The following is a 21,087-nucleotide window of genomic DNA, read 5'->3' as shown; positions in this document are numbered from 1 at the left end:
TCATGAATATTTATATTTTTCTTTTGGTTATGACCAATATTTATTTTGTTTCTCAAAGTTTTCCAGCTGTGGCCGTTGGGAGCTGAGTTGGTTCCTGTGTAGTTTTTGCATGCTCCATCCCACCCTTCCCTTTTTACCACGTTCATGTTTCCTGGATCTACAAGGTTCTTCATGTTATTTCACCTGATACAGACCTAGAATTTTCATTTCTTCAGGGAGCCCTGGTTTCTTTATTGAGAGAACTATGTTTAGAAAACCTGACCTGGGGGCAAGATATGCTTATTGCTACTATGTGTCACTGCTTCCAGGCCCTCTCAGGGGACAAAGCTATGAAATATATGCATGCACACTAACCCATGCACACACACGTCTATATTTGTTATCATATGTATGTATGTATCTATCCACCTCTCTCTTTCTCTCTATCATGAATTCCTACTGATAAATTCTACTCAAACATGGCCACACAGTTTCCATTCTAGCAACCTCCCAACCTTGCTTATTTATAATCTGTTTTCTGAGTATAATACATCTGGCAACAATTTCCACAATCAAGGAGAGGAATCATCCTTCAGTGTCTTATAAGATTGTTGTAGGAGTCTGTAGGTCATCTTGCAGGGTTGTCTCAAGTATTGAACAAAAGACAGAGGTTCTGAGAAAAAACAGCAGATGGCTCCCGTATACAGAGAGAAAATTAAGAGGGAGCTAAAAGATATCTACAGTGATGTACTGTCTCTTGGAAAAGTTCTTGATCCCATGCCTCAGAAGCAGAGAGCAAAATCTATTTAAAAATGAAAGAGACTACTATTGCTGCTTGGCCTGAGGTTGCTGCTGGTGATGACAAGAAAAAGATTGTAGATCAGTCACAACAAGCATACCAATAAGCTTGTGAAATCATCAAAAAGAAAATGCAACCAACAAATCCTCTCAGATTGGGTCTGGCCCTTAATGTCTCTGTCTTCTATTATGAGCTTCTGAACTCCCCAGAGAAATGCCGTTCACCAAAGGCAGCTTTGGTGAAGCCCTTGTTGAACTTGATACATTAAGTAAAGTTATACAAAGACAGCTTGCTAATGCAGTTACTGAGAGACGATATGTGGACATTGGATACTCAAGGAGATGAAACTGGAGCAAGAGGAAGAAAAAATTAACCAGCCTTCCAACTTTTGTCTGCCTCATTCTAAAATTTACACAGTAGACGGTTTGTCATTCATGCTGTCCCACAAATAGTTTTTTGTTTAGATTTGTGACAGGTTTATGTTCGTTGCAGCAATATTCACAATGGCCAAGATATGGAATTTCTATTTTAATTTCAATACTTCCCATGTGGTTTTTTATGTTTAACATTAGGAGATTAAAGCCAGTTAACATTTAGGGAGTTGTCTGTTTTCATTTTGAGGTGGCAAAAATGGAAATGTGGAATTTTTATACAAATTATAAATGTTTGGCATAGTACTTTTGGTACATTGTGACTTCACAATCGCCAGAATTAAAGCTTCCTCCATGTCTGAATGAAGAAAACTGCCTACAAATTGGTTTGTCCTGGTGGGGAATAAAAGGGATAATTTGTTCCAGTCACAGGTATAGTAACTGTGGGTCCTTTAAGATTTGGAACACTTACAAGATTGTGGTAGAAACAGATCTGCTATGGATACCACATGTTAAACCACGTATGTGTGCAGAATACTCAATCTCAATGTGCCCACCTTTGACTACAGCTGCAGAAGTGTTTCTTTAGTCAAAGCTGAGACCAATTTACTCTGGATAAGGGCAGAAATGGTTTATGTTCCATTGTTTGTGAAGTTCACTGCTGTTTGCTTTCATTATTTTTGCTACGCTCATTGTCTTTGTATTCAAATGTTTTAGGCAACCTAAAAACAAACATAAAAGATGCAGTACAAGTGAATTGCTCGACAGTCATTACTTCATGTATATCAAGCAAATCAGTAAAATTTAAAAAAGTATTTAACTTCTTTAATGTTTTTTTCTTTTATGATTTTTTTTGATACTTGCCTCACATGCATGTGCTGTAAAAGTAGTTAACGGAGAAATAACTTGAGATGATGCATAGTTTTGTTTAATTAATCTTATGATATTTTTATGAACACTCCAACATAATTGTTAGCAACACATGTATTATGTTCATTTAAGTGGAATAAATGTATGAATAGCCTTTCCACCACTTTCTCTATAGCTTTTGATGTAAATTAGTCTTTTGAGTCTAAAATTTCTCTAAAGGAAGTTGTACATTTTTTGAAATGTATTCCTTATTCTCTCTCGGCAGCTAATGGAATTTTACCAAGTTTAAACACAAAGTTTATTATAGCAAAAACACTATTAACATAATTACCATTTGCAACCATGTCCCATGTTCCCCTCTCCTCCTCCTTACCCTGGAGAAAATGAGTTTTGTTTTTTTCTAGTGGAAGGGGATTAATTGGAAAAAAGTAATACGTTTCATTTAAAATTTTGGTGTACAGCATTTTCCAACTTAGGAAGCCACAATGTTCTTGCCCCATGATGACATTGGGTAGCATTAACTGTGAATTTTGGGCTTCAAAATCACTTTTGGTTTTTAAGAAACTTAGATACCATGATAGGTTGCCTTTGATTTTGAACCTTTATTCTTTCTATTTTTCAGAAACATAAGATTACCTTTCTTTTTTAGCCTTCTTTCTTGTCACCAACCATTCCTACTTGGTGGCTGTTTACTTGGAAAAAGGCTACGTGATCTTTCTGGCTCCACTAATGTCTAAGACACCCTGCTTCCTTTGCTTGCATCCCACAAACTATTTCCCTCATCCTATTTACTGCAGCAAATCTCTCCTTAGTTGATGAGATTGTGTTTACCTCCCTTTAAACCTTACCTGTCCTGAATAGTCTGTCATTTTCTGCCTTTAAAATCTTTCCTCTCTCTTTTCATCTATTCTCTAAATAATAATGTGGTTAAGTTATACCCAAAGTTCACTCTACAGAAAATTTCCTCAATACTTTGCAGAAAACGCCAAACAAATCATATTAAAAGAGGCTTATTTTTTTTCTTTTAGAATGTTAGCTCCTAAAGAGGAGGGGCAATGTTGTCTGTATGTTCTATTGTGCCTCTAAGTGCTCAATAAATATTGATGATGGGAGGCAGTGAGTCTTGATTATGAAGGTGAGAAACACTGGTGAGAAGTCCCAAACACTGGGTTGTTGCTTGTTTTATTATGACCTTAGATTAAGTTGGAAAATATTTGCCCCTGTTGAATAACTGCCCCAAATATTACATTCAAATAAAAATACAATGGAGGAAAAAAATTAACAAGTTCTGGGTATCTAAGGTGATATGGTTTGACTGTGTCCCCACCCAAATCTCATCTTGAATTGTAGTTTCCATAATTCCCGTGTGTCCTGAGAGGGACCCTGTGGGAGGTAATTGAATCATGGGGGTGGTTACCCCCATACTGCTGTTCTCATGATGGTGAGTGAGTTCTCACAAGATCTAATGGTTTTTAAAGAGGCTTTTCCCTCTTTGCTCAGCATTTCTCCTTCCTGCCCTCATGTGAAGAAGGACGTGTTTGCTTCCCCTTCTGCCATGATTCTAAGTTTCCTGAGACCTTCCTAGCCATGTGGAACTGTGAGTCAATTAAATCTTTTTCCTTTATAAATGGCCCAGTCTCAGGCAGTTCTATCAGTGTGAGAACAGACTAATAGATAAGGTATGGTATGGGTGGTGATGAATATGTAAATTAATTTGATTATAGTAGTCATTATACAATGTATATGTTTATCAAGTCATTGCATTGTACACCTTGCATATATACAACTTTTGTCAATTACATATTTAAAAGGTGGGGCAGGGGAATAAGCAAGCATGGAAACCCCCACCAGCCACCCACATTATACTAAAAACTAAAATTGTGGCTAAATAGATATTTGCCATGGAAAATAGTAATGAAAATGTGTGATAGATCATAATAGGACATGCCTGAAAGAGGAAAAGACAAATTGATATTTTATTCAAAATACATTATAGTGATGTATATGAAAGATAAAGAAAAATGTACAAATAGTAAGTGTACAACTTCATAATTTTTATTGTGGTAAGAACATTTAATGTGAGTTAACACTTAACTGTCCTCTTAACAAATTTTTAAATGTACACTACATTATTATGGACTATAGATGAAATGTTATATATTATAACTCTGGAGTTTAGTCATTTTGCTTGACTGAAACTTTATGAGTGGTAATTGGTAACTCTATTTCTCTCTCCTTCTAGGGACTGGCAGCCACTATTCTATTCTTCGATTCTATGAATTTGACCATTTTAGATAACTCAGACAAATGAAATCATGCCGTATTTGTCCTTTAGTGACAGACTTCTTTCACTTAGCAAGTGTATTCTAGGTTCATCCATTTTGTTACAGATGGTAGGATTTCCTTTTTTTTTTAAAAAAAAAAGACTGAATAGTGTTCCATTGTATGTATTTAATACACATCCACTTATTTATTTATGGATATTTAGGTTGTTTCCACATGTTAGCTATTCTGAATAATGCTGCAATGAATATGGGATCCTGGTATTAATTCTCTTAAACATCCAAAAGTAGGATTGATAGATCATGTGGTAGTTCTATATTTAATATTTTGAGAAACCACCATATAGTTTTTCATAGCTACTGTACCATTAGCAGTGTACAAGAATTCCAATTTCTCCACATCCTTGCCAACACTTGTTATTTATTTATATTTTAATAATGGTCATCCTAACAGGTATGAGGTGATATCTCATTTTGGCTTTGATTTGCATTTCCCCAATGATTAGTGATGTTGAGCATCTTTGCACTACCCGTTGGCCATACGTATGTCTTTGCTGGAGAAATACCTATTCAAATACTTTGCCTACTTTTAAAATCGGGTTATCATTTTTGTCTATTTGATTGTTTACTGAGTTGTAGGAGTTTCTTAAATATTTTGAATGTTAATCCCTTATCAGATAGATTATTTGCAAATACCTCTCCCATTCTATAGGTTGTCTCCTCGTGTTTCTGTTTCCTTTGCTGTGCGAAAGTTTTTAGTTTGATTTATTTCTACTTACCTATTTTTGCTTTTGTTTCTTTGCTCTTGGTGTATTATCCAATAAATTATTGCTAACTTCAGTGTTATGAAACTCTTCCTCTATGTTTCCTTTTATGGGATTTACAATTTTGGGTCTTCTTTGCAGTTAATTCTTCAATTCATTTTAAGTTGAATTTTGTATGTGGTGTAAGATAAAAATCAATTTCATTCTGTTATATGGGATATCTAATTTTCCCAGTACCATTTGTGGAAAATATTATCCTTTTCTCATTCTGTATTCTTGGCAACCTTGTTGATGATCAGTTGACCATATATGTGTAGATTTATCTCTAGGCTCTTTCGTTCTATTGGTCTTATGCCTGTCTTTATGCCAGCATTATACTGTTTTAATTACTATTGTAATACATTTTGAAATCAGCAGATGTCTCTAGCTTTGTGTTTTCTCAAGATTGTGTTGGCTATTGGGGCCCTTTGTGGTTTCATATGACTTTTAGGATTTTCAGCAGCTTCTGTAAACAATTCATTGGGATTTTTGATAGAATTTGCATTGGATCTGTAAATTGCTTTTGGTAGTACAGATATTTTAACAATATTAAATCTTCCAATCCACGGACATGGATATCTTTTATTAATTTGTGTTTAATTTCTTTCATCTGTTTCATAGTTTTCAGTGTACAAGTCTTTCATCTCATTAGTTAAGTTTATTCCTAAGTATTTTATTCTGTTTAATGCTATTTTAGATGAAATTAGTTTCTTAATTTTCTTTTCAGGAACTTTGCTAGTGTATAGCTGATTTTTATATGTTGATTATTGTATTCTGCTACTTTACAGAATTCATTTATTCAAAGTGTATGTGTGCTTACATGTGTGTGTGAGTATATGTAGTCTTTAGAGTTTTTACATATATGATTATGCCATCTACAAATAGAGATAATTTTACTTTTACTTTTTTCCAATTTGAATACCTTTTGTTTATTTTACTTGCCTAATTTTTTTGCTAGGAATTTTAGTACTATGTTGAATAGAAGTGGCAAAATGGGCATCCTTGCCTTATTCCTTATCTTAAAGAAAAAGTGGTTTTATACTCTTACATGCTTTCATATTGCTTTTAATTGTCCTTTGTTTCAACTTAAAAAACTCCTTTGAGCTTATCTTATAAGGCACGTCCAGTGGTGATAACTTTCCTCAGCTTTTGTTTGTCTAGGAAAGTATTTATCTCTCCTTCATTTCTGAAGTATGGTTTTGCCAAGAGTAGTATTCTTGGTTGGCATTTTTTTCTCTCTCTCTGCATTTTGGATATATTATCCTACTTACTTCTGGCCTGCAAAGTTTCTGCTGGAAAATTCTCCTAATAGTCCTATGGAGACACCACTGTATTAATAAGTCACTTTTCTTTTGCTGCTTTCAAAATTCTCACTTTGCCCTTGACCTTTGATAACTTATTATAATGTATCTTAGAGTGGATATCTTAGTATCATTTTATTTGGGGTCCATTGGGCTTTCTAGATGCCCATTTTATTTATAGATTTGGAAAATTTTCTTTATCATTTTTTGATTAAGTTTTATTTCTTTTTCTCTCCCTTCTTTTTCTGAGAATCCTATAATTTTTTTTTTTTTTTTAGATGGAGTTTCGCTCTTGTTACCCAGGCTGGAGTGCAATGGCGCGATCTCGGCTCACCGCAACCTCCGCCTCCTGGGTTCAGGCAATTCTCCTGCCTCAGTCTCCTGAGTAGCTGGGATTACAGGCACACGCCACCATGCCCAGCTAATTTTTTGTATTTTTAGTAGAGACGGGGTTTCACTGTGTTGACCAGGATGGTCTCGATCTCTTGACCTCGTGATCCACCTGCCTCGGCCTCCCAAAGTGCTGGGATTACAGGCGTGAGCCACCATGCCCGGCTGAGAATCCTATAATTTTTATATTGACCCACTTAATGATGTCCCATAAGTTCTTTAAGCTTTTTTTACTCTTTTCATTTCTCTAGATAATTTTAATAAACTGTCTTCAAGTTTACTGATATTTTCTTCTGCTTACTCTTATCTCCTTTTGAACCTACCTGGTGAATTTCATTTCAGTTGTTGTGTTCTTCAGCTCTATGATTTCTATTTGATACTTTTAAATCTTTCTATCTCTGTTGAAATTCTCCCATTCATGCATGTTCTCCTGACCTCGTTTTGCTTTTTTATGATGGTTATTTTGATTTCTCTTTCAGGCATATCACATATCTTTGTATCCTTGTGGTCAGTTTCTGGAAACTTATTTATTTTTTAGAGCACATTTTTTGTTTCTTCATTGCCCCTGACTCTTGCATTGATGTTTACACAATAGTCTCATAGAATAGACTGTTATAGGAGAAGCACTTCACCAATCTGCCAGTCCAGACATCTGGGAGCATCTCAAGTCCAGATGCTATCTTGGACTGTTATTTTTGTTCTCAGTGGCTCCTAGGCATTTGGAATATGGCAGGACCCATTAAACCTCTGAGACAGTTGAGGCAGAGCCAGTGCCTTAGGCAGCCCTCAGAAAAATCAGACCATTGAACGTATGGTTCTCTCTTTTTCTTTTCCTTCTCAGGGAGCTGAGTTTTTTTTTGGTGGTGGAGGGAGGGCAGTTGTGGTTCAGTGTTGTTCTGTTTGTTTTGCTTTGCCCTGAGCTGGAAGGTTGGAATGTGGCAGGTACTGCTTGATATTCAAACTGTAGTCTGTTCTCAATGTGTCTAGAGTATGATAGATCTTTTCTGGCCTTGCCTGAGATAGGCAAGACAGAAGTAAATGCCTCAGCAGCCCCCAGAAAAATTAGAATGCTAAACTTATGGCCCAGTGTTTTCATTCCTTCACCAAGGAGAAGCTTGAGGAATTGCCACACTGTCTTCCACAATAGTTGAACTAATTTACATTCCCACCAACAATGTAAAAGCATTCCAATTTCTCCACATCCTTGCCAGCATATGTTGTTTCCAGACTTTTTAATGATTGCCATTCTAACTGGTGTGATTTTGATTTGCATTTCTCTAATGACCAGTGATGATGAGCTTTTTTTTCGTATGTTTGTTGGTCATATAAATGTCTTCTTTTGAGAAGTGTCCTTTTATATCCTTTGCCCACTTTTTGATGGGGCTGTTTGTTTTTTTTCTTGCATATTTGTTTAAGTTCCTTATAGTTCTGGATATTAGACCTTTGTCAAATGGATAGATTGCAAAATTTTTTTCCCATTCTGTAGGTTGCTTGTTCACTCTGACAATAGTTTCTTTTGCTGTGCAGAAGCTCTTTAATTTAATTAGATCCCATTTGTCAATTTTGGCTTTTTTTGCAATTGCTTTTGGTGTTTTAGTCATGAAGTCTTTACCCATGCCCATGTCCTGAATGGAATTGCCTAGGTTTTCTTCTAGGCTTTTTATGGTTTACTTTTAAGGCTTCAATCCAAGATAGTATAAATTTCAACTTGTAACATGCAAATTCATGCATATTTATTTTAAGTAAATTGAGCATTCAGTTTGAGAAAACAATTGTTCATGTGGGATACAAAAGCAAATTTCTTGTAAATTTCAAGAAATAAATTTAGTATGTAACTGAAAGAAGAAAACTTGCTTGTCACAGAGAAAGCCAGAGCTGGGTGTGGGTGAAAGGCATGTACAAAGACCATGCTAGAGGAGGAAAGATACATGATAGGGAAGGGGTGTTAGCTCTATTATCTCTTCCTTTCAGGTAGCAGTATAGTTAAAACTCATCTTGATAATTTTGCCTCACCAAAAAAGCCAGTCATTTTGTCATATGTTTCAATGTTCACTATCGTGAAAGATGATAAAACATGGCTGTAGGGAAACAAAGTGTGGGCATAGAAGATGATAAGTAACTTACGAAGGGGCAAGGAGGTGCTTGTGTAAATTGGAATAGGAAACTATTTGGAGGCTATAAGTTACAATAGATTCAGATTTACATTTTGCAAGGTTCTGTTGACAATTCTCAGAAAATAGCATTGTGTCCAAACACTAAAGACCATCTTCAGTTTGTTTCCTGTCTAAATCTCAAGTTCAATTCCTAATTATTTGCTACACAAATAATGAACTGCTCTAAACTGCTAAGAAACACCACATAGAACCATGATTTCAGGACTTTTCCTAGCAGGTGTGGGGTAATTTCACTAAGACAGAGGCAATAAAGCCTGACACAGTGGCTCATACCTGTAATTCCAGCACTTTGGAAGGCTGAGGTGGGTAGATCACCTGAGGTTAAGCGTTCAGGACCAGCCTGGCCAACATAAAGAAACCCTATCTCTACTAAAAGTACAAAATTAGCCAGGTATGGAGGTGCATGCCTGTAATCCCAGCTACTTGGGAGGCTGAGGCAGGAGAATTACTTGAACCCAGGAGGCAGAAGTTGCGGTGAGCTGAGGTCCTGACATTGCACTTCAGCCTGGGCAAAAAGAATGAAATTCTATCAAAAAAGAAAGAAGGAAGGAAGGAAGAGAAGGGAGAGAAAGAAAGAAAAGAAAGAAAGAAAGAAAGAAAGAAAGGAAGGAAGGAAGGAAGGAAGGAAGGAAAGAAGGGAAGAGAGAGAAAGAAAGAAAGAAGGGAAGGAAGGGAAGGAAGGGAGGAAGGAGGGAGGGAAGGAGGGAGGAAGGAAGAAAGGAAGAGAGAGAGAAAAAAGAAAGAAAAAGAAAAGAAAGAAAAGGAGGGAGGGAGGAAAGAAGGAAGGAAGGAAGGAAGGAAGGAAGGAAGGAAAAAAGTGAAAATTCCTGGCTGGGTGCAGTGGCTCACTCCTGTAATCCCAGCACTTTTTGAGGCTGATGCAAGTGGATCACAGGAGTTTAAGACCAGTCTGGCCAACATGGTGAAACCCTGTCTCTACTAAAAATTCAAAAAAATTAGCCCTGTGTAGCTGCACACTCCTGTAGTTACAGCTACTCAGGAGGCTGAGGCAGGAGAATCGCTTGAATCTGGGAAGCAGAGATTGCAGCGAGCTGAGATTGTGCTATTGCACTCCAGTCTGGGTGACAGAGTGAGACTCTGTCTTAAAAAAAAAAAAAAGAAAGAAAGAAAGAAAGAAAGAGAAAATTGTTGCAGCTATCACTTTAAGTCTGAATGTTACTGTCTCTGGAAATTCCTTCCCTGAACTCTACATATCCCCTATCAGGCAGAATTGTTATACCCTCCTATGGTTCCAACATCCTCTAGCCTCCAACATATTGGATAATATCATTGTTCTATTCTGCTTGATTGTGGGCTAGAAGGACCTGGGATTTTGGTATTCATCTGTGCATATACAGTGATAAGAGCAGTGCCTGGCATGGAATATTAAGTTCTTTTTGGATGAACGTGTAAGTGAGTAAGGTCTATTCCTTAATTCCAAAGCACCTTGGTTAGGTCCACCAATTCCTGAAGACACCGTGGGAAGATGACACCTGAGTTAATCAACTTGGCTACAAAAGCTATGCCATTATATCTTTTAGTATATTCTGTTTATGCAAATATCACAGTTTCTTACAAAAATTTTTTTTTTACATCCTCTTCAAAAAAATCCACACATGATTAGAGGCATGATTTTTATTATCTTAAATTTTATTAATGAGCCATTCAAGATTATGTTTATAATTATACTGAAATAAAAACCTCTTTATCTTATCTGTACTGATTTTGCTATGGTCTAGCTAGTTTTGGTATTAGAATGATCACATTGGTTTAGTTCTCATTCTAACTTAGGCATATTACCCAGTCCAATGCTGTTTAGATTTGCTAATGGGATTTGTTATAAAGTTCATGCCTCTCAGTATTTTCACTATCCCATTCTTGCCATTATAAAGATCTAAGCAGCATTGGTCTAGTAATTTAGCAGACAGTGGAGTCGTCTTAGCTTTCACACACTATCAGGTATGGTTCACAGCAGTTAGAATGCAGCCTGCTGTATTTCCGAGACCATCTGCTGCAGAAAGTTGCGTAAACAGTTTCCAAAAGACAGAAAGAGAGAGAAAGATGATAGATATTAAAGTCAGAGATGGATCTAGAGATTCAGAGACTAACACACACTCACTCACATAAAAAAACAGCACTTCAGTTTCAGGTCTATGTGTGAAACCAAGTATGCCTTAAACAGGGAAGACACACTTTCCAAAGGTGCAAATGGGTAACTTCTGACATAGCAATGGTTGAATTGGGGCACAAATGGGGAAAATTACAGAAGGGCACACGTCTTTCTTTTCTGCACTTCTCTCTCATCTCCTCAACTCCTACTAGAATGTCTCAGTTTTAGATTCTGTAAATCCTGCTAGTCTCGGGCAGAATTATGCTCCAGGAGTCTCAAATTTTCTTATTTCATGTTAGTCTTTATTTAGTAGGCTTCTCAATTTTTCTATTCATTACAAGTAGAACCCTGTTGATCTTAATCAGCCAAGAAACTTATCTGTCTGGCAAATGGCTACGTATAAAGATAATTATCAATGTCATGAGGTAACCCATTTCAACTGCCAAGCAGAGCATGCAGTAGGAGGAAGTCCACCAAGTCTTGATATGACAATATTCTTTACTCCTGGATTGCTCAGCTAGTGAAAAAATGGACACGGAACATAATAGGAGAGAAAATCTTGCTCTCCCACAAGAGCCATCCAGGTAGGTACAGGGTATTATTTTTTCTATTCTCAGTCACTTAGTGGCAGGGGAAATCAGTCACAGTGCTTGGGAGATGAAAATTTCTTGATGTAGGCATGGATCCATCTAGTTTAATTAATAAATTGGGTATGAGGAAGCTACTTGCTGTAGTTTCCAGGTGTTTCTCTCTCCCTGGAGAGAAATATTTTTACTCAGCTTGTAAACTGGAAATAACAGATTTTCTCACATTAGAGGCTCATTTTCTGGGTATGAGACAGGAGAGTTCATACTGTGTATGTAGATCTCTTGCTTCTGTGTCTGATAGGTGCTGAAGGACACATCCTTCACAGATGCTTTTGTAAATACTTTATAAAATAACCTGCTTCTTGGTTGGTCTTTATGAACCAAAAGCTGCGGGATGTTTCTCTGAAGATGAAAATAGTAATAGAGTTCCATCTAGCCATTCAAAGCCATCCCTTCATTGTACTCTGTGTACATGAAGTTGGGGTTTGTTATTGACAAAATATATTCAGATACATTTCTATGTTAAAAGGATTGTGAGATGCATAGGTAAATGTCTTTATTTTCAGTTTTACTTGTCAATATAGATGAATGAGAAAGAATGTGAAAGTAACATTGATTAAGAATCGAAAAATTGGGTATGGATTCTGTTCCATTTTGTCCCATCTAATCCCTTGGATAGAGTTCAGGTGTTCTTGGTCAGTTACTTGGATGCTCTAAGCTTTAGTTTCTTAGTGATTACAATGAAAATTTGAATTGCAGGATGCCTTTGAAAAAATAAACAAAACCCCCCTTTCTGTCAGTCGAGGATGTTGCACAGGGAGTTAGAGAATATTCTCATGATGGAATTGCTTTTAAATTTCACAGTGTGCCTGAAATTGAAGTCTTGGAAATATCTCCCCAGGAAGTATCTTCAGGCAGACTATTGAAGTCTGCCTCATCTCCACCACAGCATACATGGCTGACAGTTTTGAAAAAAGAGCAGGAGTTCCTAGGGGTGAGTGAGCCTCCTCCAACTTTGACTTGACTAAGGATTGGTTCTAGAAAATAATATTTAGTTGCACCAACCGTTTTCCCACTTGGATTCATGAGGTGACACGTCATCTACAAAAACCTCATAAAGAGCTGACACTAACTGGGACCTTTTGGGAAGAGAGAAACATTTCCTCATAAAGACTGTAAACTGCTAAGACAAGAATGGCCAATAGGAGTGAAGGATTCATAATCTTTATCTTTACTTAGATGTAAGGAACAATTACTGATGTTCAACATGGCTATGTAAATAAAGGCAGATGAGAAAAATATTGGCCATCCATGCATTAGGTAATGCTTGTACCAATTCTTATAGTGGCCAGAGTATCCTGCAAAATTTTAAATTTGGATCACTTCTCAGGACAGTTTAGCCCACTAAAGCAGTTTCCCATATTTGGCCTCTATTATTAAAAAGTGACATGATCTTGGGAAAATATTTTGTTTTTCATGAAATTCATGTGTTTTTCCATAGGTAACTCAAATTCTGATTGGTTTGATATGCCTTTGTTTTGGAACAGTTGTCTGCTCTGTATTTAATATTTCAGACTTTGAGGAAGACATTTTTTCATCATTTAAAGCAGGTTATCCATTCTGGGGATCCATATTTGTGAGTATATAGCTATGATTGTTTCTGAAATAACACTGAACATTGGTTTTTCTCATGCTCAGATCTAACCAGTTGTTTATTTCCAGTATTAAGATAATATTTATAATTCTTAACATAGATATGCTCATTAACAACAACAAAAGACTCTTTCTATAATTAACTGTGGGTTAAACACTTAGCCCACAGTTTTATCTGATGAGAAACCTGAATCTAATTCGAGTTAAATGACTTGTCTAAGGGACACTTGCCTAAAAGTAATTGAACCTGTACTTTCAGAATCCAATTCCAGGAACATACATCTAGCACTATTCATTAATAAAGTTATATAATAGATACATACAATTTTATCTGTCAACTGAAAGTAATAACAGAGGCCAGCCACGGTTGTTCATGTCTGTAATTCCAGCACTTTGGGAGGCTGGGGTGGTTGGATCTCCTGAGGTCAGGAGTTCGAGACCAGCCTGACCAACATGGTGAAACCCCATCTCTACTAAATGCAAACAATTAGCTTAGCATGGTGGCGCATGCCTGTAATCCCAGCTACTTGGGAGGCTGAGGCAGGAGACTCGTTTGAACCTGGGAGGCAGAGGTTGCAATGAGCCGAGATTGTGCCATTGGACTCCAGCCTGGGCAACAAGAGTGTAACTCTGTCTCAAAATAATAATAACAGAAAATAAAGTTATCTTCATGAAAAATGAGGAAAGAGATTGCTGGGGTGAGAAAACTCAGGATCAAGGGACATATGGTGACCTTCTATGCCCTAGAAACTCTTTTAGGTATTTTCTCCTGGTGTCTCTTTTACTCATTGTTCTATCTGGAAAAATGGATGGATGAGTGAGATCATAAGGTATATAACTTTTTAAAGGTCTAATTGATATATAATAAATGGCAAATATTTCAGGTGTACAATTTGCTAACCTTTGACACACAGACACACATGAAAACATCAACACATTAATACAATGTATGCATCCGTCATTTCCAAAAGCTTCCCTGTGTTCCTTTGTAACTCTTCCTCCCTCCACTCCTTGTCTGCTCATCCCCAAGAAACCACTGATCTGCTTTCTGTAAATATTAATTAACTTGCATTTTTTAGAGCTTTATATAAGTATGTTCTTTTACTGTTTGTCTTCCTTCACTGCACAGTTATTCTGAGATTATCATGTTGTTTTTTTTTAATATCTCTAAACTGTATCAAATTCACTTTGTATTCTGCTAAATCTTTAGTGCTCAGATGACTTGTTCAGGACTCTCCTTGAACCTCTACCTCTGTCGTAATCGAAACTTGTCTCTACTGTCTTTCTATTCCAAACACAGCTTATTAGATGTCTCTCAACCCATCAGACTCACAATCTGAGTCTTTAAGAGATTGCTTTAAATTTGTGCTATTGAGTTATATTTATATCAAATATGTACATTTTGATAAAAATATCATTTACATTTTCAAAATTACTCTATATTCACATGATATATGTAAAATTCTGGAAATGTGCATGCCACAAACACACGTTTCTTGCCTAAAGGAGCTGATGGACAATGGATATACAAATAGACAATTGCAATAGAATAAGAGTGGTGGTCTAACAGATTCAGGCAGCTGATGTTGCTGGACGTCACTACTCCAAGAGAAACCCTTGCATTGTCAGGGTCAGCATCACCTGGGAGCCTCATGTAAAAGAAGAATTTCAGGCTCCATCTAGGACCTAATGATTAAGGATCTGCATTTTAGCAAGACCCTCATATGATTCATATACAATTTTTTTTTTTTTGAGTCTCACTCTTGTCACCCAGGCTTGAGTGCAGTGGCATGATTTTGGCTCACTGCAATCTCCGCCTCCCAGTTTCAAGCAATTCTCCTGTCTCAGTCTCCCAAGTAGTTGGGACTACAGATGCACACCACCATGCCCGGCTAATTTTTGTATTTTTAGTAGAGATGGGATTTCACCATATCGGTCAGGCTGGTCTTGAACTCCTGACCTCAGGTGATCCACGCTCTTGGGCCTCCCAAAGTGCTGGGATTATAGGTGTGAGCAACCGCACCCAGACTTACTCATATACACATTTAATTTTGAGAAGCACTCTATAGAAAATGAGAATAAGAAAATACTGAGCTCACAGGTGACATTAATAAGTAACTTTATTGAGTACCCCAAATTTTACCTATGTTTGGAAGATGGGGTTAAAAACGACACAATGAAAACAAGAAACTCATTGTTGCTTTTCTTCCCTCCCATTTGAACAGTTTTCTATTTCTGGAGTTTTGGCAATTATATCTGAAAGGAGAAATGCAACATATCTGGTGAGTTGCCCGTTTCTTTGTCCATCCTTGAAAAGGTAAGAAGAATGGAGTTTTAGGTGTCTTAAGGGAAACATGTCTTTATCTCTTATATTACTAGTGAACATGGATATATGATTTTGTCTCAATCTATTTTGTGTTGTGAGGCTTTTTGCAACAGAAGCTGGATATAATATTAGAAACATATATTGTACCATTTAACATACAATGAAGTTTATGTTTACCTTGACACGTGTTTTAAAAAAAAGTATCCTCACACTGGCATTATCCTTATAGATATATTCACATGATCAAATAAATTATTAGTTTTCAGTTAGGAAGACTATTTGAGGAAAGATGACGTGTGTTCATGTAGTTCTCGAATGCAGTTCCAGCGAGAAAGTAATACATGTTTATTAAACAATGGGGACATTTTCAAGGTTTCCCTTTTTAACCAAAATTTTGAACCATTGTGGAATTTACTGGATGCATCCAGCCCTGACATGAAGATAGGTTTATTGAATGTGCCAGCAAGTGCGGGCCCAGGTCTGAGTGTTCTTCACTATCATCAGGCCAGAGGAAGCCTGGGGGCAAACACTGCCAGCAGCATAGCTGGGGGAACAGGAATTACCATGCTGATCATCAACCTGAGGAAGAGCTCGGCTTATATGCACATCCACAGTTGCCAGAAACTTTATGAGACCAAAAACTGCTTGGTGGCTTCTTTTTCCACTGTATGTATTTTTTCTGCTGTATGTATTTTATTGTGGGAAGACGATTCTGGGTCCTAATGTAAGAAGTCCTCTTTTCCTGTTCCGTGAGCACCATCCTTTTCTGTAGCCTCCATTACATAGTATAATGTTCTGTAAGTTTACGCAGTCCAGGGAGATGCTGGCTGCCCACTCCCCTCAACCAAGGCAAATTTCTCGGGGTTAACGTTATCTGCTGCAGATTATGATCTCTGGGTTTTCCTGTGCCTGTGTTTGCATGTGAGTGCATGTGTCACTTTAGAAGGACTGGTCACATAGTGGGGAGATGAAAGCAGGAGACACGATTAAAAAAATAGACTTTTTGAGCACCCACCATGTGACTCTGTCTTCTTGTCTGTTGTTTGTTGCTGTTCAATAGGAAATTGTAGTGATGATGCTGTTTCTCACCGTTCTGGGATTTGGTAGTGCTGTGTCACTCACAGTCTTTGGAGCTGGGGAAGAACTCAAAGGAAAGAAGGTAAGCAGAAGCCTGATTTAAAATCTTGAATGACAGGTTAAGGAATTGGAGATTTATTCCTTAAAAATATGGCCTTGGTTTTCTGAAATGTTTCTTCCAGGAAATAGTTTCTCCAAGTTTTATTCTTTGATTTCTAAACCTCACATTTTATATTCAGAAGTAGTAGCACACATTTTATAATGTATCCCTCTAATGAGGGTTAGGAAAATAGGATATGTATAATTTTAGAAAATGTGGATGCCTTGAAGTGTGTGTAGCATGAGAGATGAATGTGCAGAAGCCATGTGAGGAAACCACTCAGGTATCTGGCCTTGTTTTCTGCCCCAGAAGTAGCCATCTATTCAGAATAAAACACCTTTCTGTTTTATTCCTTTACTTCTTGACTCTTCCTTTCCCACTTGCTCTAAAACCTCATTTTTCTTTCCTTTCTGATTCATGACTACCTACTGTTTCCATTTGCCTCACCTGTCCATTACACCTCTGATGAGAATCACCAGCACTTGGTGCTCATGCACCACATGCACTCACATCTGAGGGGTGAAAAACACTTGCTCCATCTGTCTATGTTCCTGAGGCATTCAAGTCTATCCACCTTTTAAAATCACTCTCCTCCAGGCTAGGCATGGTGGCTCACACCTGTAATCCCACGATTTTGCGAGGCCAAGGAGGGCAGATCACTTGAGGTCAGGAGTTTGAAACCAGCCCGGCCAAATGGGAAAAACCACATCTCTACTAAAAATATACAACAAAGCAAAACAACAACAACAACAACAACAACAAAAGAAAACATTAGCCCAGTATGGTGGCAGGCACCTGAGGTCCCAGCACTTGGGAGGCTAAAGCAGGAGAATCGCTTGAGCCCAAGAGATAGAGGTTGCAGTGAGCCACGATCATGCCACTGCACCCCAGCCTTGGGTGACAGAGCCAGACTCTGTCTTAAAAAAAAAAAGTGGCAAGGCCAGTGGCTCATGCCTGTAATCCCAGCACTTTGGGAGGCCAAGGCTGGAGAATCATTTGATATCAGGAGTTGGAGACCAGCCTGGTCAACATGGTGAGACCCTGTCTCTACTAAAAATACAAAACTTAGCGGGGCATGGGGGTGCATGCCTGTAATTTCAACGTAGGAGAATTGTTTGGAGGTGGAAGTTGCAGTGAACCGAGATCGTGGCCACTGCACTCCAGCCTGGGTGACAGAGTGAGACTCTGTCTCAAAAAAAAAAAAAAAAAAAAAGAAGAAAAAATCACTCTCTTCCAAAGATAGATAAATAAGACAGCAAATATACCAAGGAATAACCTGACCAACTTATTATCGACTGACATGATTTCTTTTGGGCCCATTTGGCCAGGCAGCCTGGTTTGGTTTTCTGGAAATGAAAGAAATAATTAGAGTGTAATGACAGAGAGTGTGAGAGCCAGAAAGACAAAAGTAGATAAGTCTCTTGAGCAAGACTTCTAGGGATGGGAAATTTGTGGTGATTGATAGGAAATGATTTTTCTCTTGTCAGGTTTCAGATGATCGTGTTTATGAAGAATTAAACATATATTCTGCTACTTACAGTGAGTTGGGAAACCCAGGGGAAGTGTCTCCTCCCACTGATTTATAAGAATCACACGTCCAGAACACTCTGATTCACAGTTAAGGATCCAGAAGGCCAAGGTCTTGTTAATGGGACACTGGAAAATTTTATATTCTCTCCACAGTCTGCCAATTTTACATTAGATTTATTTACCAGATGAGAATATTTTATTTTTGTTGCTTATGTTCACCTTAATATGCTCCATTCATTTGTAGATATGATATACTCCTATTTTTCTTGTTTTTTATTATGATTTCACACCCATCCCTTCTAGAAAGTCAACATGTAATAAGCAAGATTTAACTGTGTGTTTATAATTGCAAATACAGAAAACGAGAAGGCTGGCTGAAAGTTGAGTTAAGCTTTGACAGCTTGATAATATTTGGTTCTTAGTTTTTTTGTTTTTGTTTTTGTTTTTTTTTGGCATTCCTAATAGTTACAGTTGGGAATGGTTTGTACCACCCACCGATACCCACATAGTCACACACACATATATATTACTTACACTATATATAATTTTTATTCAAATATTTTACCACCAGTCAATACATTTTTGCAAAGATATGAAGTTTTATAAAAATCTGTATAATTGCCTGAATCACCAGCACATTCAGTGACATAATATTATTAGTGTTTGCAGATTGATAAGTAGGAAATGGGGAATTTTATTAAGTTATCCCTTGTCTGGTGAGGTAGATCGATAAAAACAGGGAAACTATAAGTGGAGAGATCATTTAGTGAGACATTTGTGAAAAAAAGAAGAAGAAATCAAGACCTGAGCTGAAATAAAGTGAGTGGAAATGGAAAAAATGGTTATATCTAAAACATGTAGAAAAAGAGTAACTGGTAGCTTTTGTTAACAAATTAAAGAATAAAGTTAGGCAAGCAACTAGTTGACTAATACATTAGGTGTTTGAGTCTAAGATCAAAGGAGAACACTGGTTATGTTGAAAAAAATGACAAAAAGTCAGAAATATGAACAGTGCAGGAAGAGTACAAATAGACCTAAATTCAACTCATTTTTAGACTTTCATTTGAGGAGACAAAGGGAAATGCAGTCGTGGAGGGCCTGATGGCATTCCATACAGAGTTCTGGTAAACATAAAATTCGATAGAGGTTTAGTATAATTATAAGAGAAATCATTATTAAATGAAGCACGTTAACACTCTAAGAGAATTATTTTGAGATAGAAGTGAAGCTGAGTTAAACTTTACATGCCTATAATTGGAGGAAAAAACTAAGAATAACATCTAGAATAGAAGATACAATAATTAGTCATAAACATGCATTGTGAAACAGTAGAGAACAGATAGCCCAAAATAGAGAGAGATTAGATAAACAGAAAATAACTAACCATCAGAGACAGTATCTGTTGGCTTGGGCAAGAGAGAAGTCCACAGTGATAACCAACTCCACCTAAGAGGTGAATTTAGGGCAGAGAAAATAGCAATAGTGGATGAATGCAAAAGGTGCTGAGAAATTCCACACATAGGTATTCTGATGAGTAAATGAATAAAACACTTGCAAAGGCCTTTAGAGACAGAGAATGGGGGCATATGTGAGATATAGAAGGTGGTGAAGAAAACCAAGCTAAGAAAAATTTCTGTTTATGAAAGAAGGAAACGATAGTTTATGTTTTTAGCCTAAGTATCAGAGTCCTGTAGAGGGACTGAAAAAAAATCATTCTGAGAGTATTAGTCACAATGAAATAATTAATTATATTTTATGTATTGAGGATGCCAAAAATAAAAGGTGACAGGTAGATGTTAATTTTCCTAGATTTTGAAAGTGATCACAACAGTCACACAACAAATAATTAAGTGACTTGGTATGTTTTATTTAATTTCAGGACCTGAGGTTTTCCATTCTCATTTTTCTAAAATTAATTTTAGAAATTTCCTCAAATTTGACAGCAGAATAAAAAACTCTACGCTTTCACTGTGTATCATGCTAAGCTGCATCTCTACTCCTGATCATCTGTAGGTATTAATCACATCACTTCTATGGCATGGATGTTCACATACAGACTCTTAAACCTGGTTTACTAGGGCCTGTAGGAGTGGATCCAATCTGTCTTTACAGTTGTATAATATATGATACCTCTTTTATTTCACTCAATTTATATTTTCATCATTGACTACACATTTCTTATGCACATCACACACTTTTTTTCTCAGGATCATTCTGAGAGTTGTCCCACCCTGCCTGCCTTTTACAGTATGCCCACCTCAGGCAGACACAGAGCACAAAGCTGGGGTTCTCTTCACACTATCACTGCCCCCAATTGCCTTTCTAAATTTACTTCAAGGTCATCTTCTCCATGAAGATCACTGAATGCACACCTTTTCATCCGGCCTTAATTTCTTCATAAAACTGCTCTATCCCCGATGCAGTATTATATCGTTGATTATTAGTGTGCTTGTGATCTCCTATGTATTCTCAATTATCTGTATTTGTGTAATAAATTGGAATAATGTAACTTGATTTCTTGTCTGTGTTTGTGTTTGCATATAAGGTTGAGGGACTTATCAAAGATAATGGGGAAATAATGCATCAATAAAATGATGCCAAAGACCAAGAGCAGTTTCTGAAGTCCTCCTTTTCATCAGCCCTTTATCAAATAGAACATTCTATAAATAACCGTAGAGAGAGAAAACAGAATGTAGGAAAAATCACCAGCCATCTTTTGTCAATAACTAATGGAA

At 37.0% G+C, this 21,087-nt stretch overlaps 1 protein-coding gene and 1 pseudogene across 1 annotated transcript; both read left to right on the top strand.

The window, feature by feature from the left end:
- The first annotated feature begins 551 nt into the window (after nt 1-551).
- LOC105718591 (14-3-3 protein zeta/delta-like) lies at nt 552-1,546 on the top strand (annotated as a pseudogene).
- A 9,106-nt stretch (nt 1,547-10,652) lies between these two features.
- Nucleotides 10,653-20,856, top strand: MS4A2 (membrane spanning 4-domains A2). The gene is made up of 7 exons (XM_064364857.1): nt 10,653-11,663; nt 12,531-12,660; nt 13,168-13,302; nt 15,545-15,601; nt 16,150-16,311; nt 16,706-16,804; nt 18,310-20,856. The coding sequence occupies exons 1-7, from the start codon at nt 11,608-11,610 to the stop codon at nt 18,406-18,408; spliced, it is 738 nt and encodes a 245-aa protein (XP_064220927.1). The 5' UTR covers nt 10,653-11,607; the 3' UTR covers nt 18,409-20,856.
- Nucleotides 20,857-21,087: the final 231 nt, after the last annotated feature.

Source organism: Aotus nancymaae, unplaced genomic scaffold, assembly GCF_030222135.1.
Source record: "Aotus nancymaae isolate 86718 unplaced genomic scaffold, 86718_ANA_hifiasm-v0.15.2.pri h1tg000059l, whole genome shotgun sequence".
Lineage (NCBI taxonomy): Eukaryota > Metazoa > Chordata > Mammalia > Primates > Aotidae > Aotus > Aotus nancymaae.
This window is presented reverse-complemented; position numbering and strand designations above follow the sequence as displayed.

Coding starts and splice junctions, on each gene's coding strand:
- MS4A2 (XM_064364857.1), top strand. CDS start 11,608: ATGGACACGGAACATAATAGGAGAGAAAATCTTGCTCTCCCACAAGAG. Junction 11,664..12,530: donor CTCCCACAAGAGCCATCCAG/GTAGGTACAGGG, acceptor TAAATTTCACAG/TGTGCCTGAAATTGAAGTCT. Junction 16,312..16,705: donor TGGTGGCTTCTTTTTCCACT/GTATGTATTTTT, acceptor GCTGTTCAATAG/GAAATTGTAGTGATGATGCT.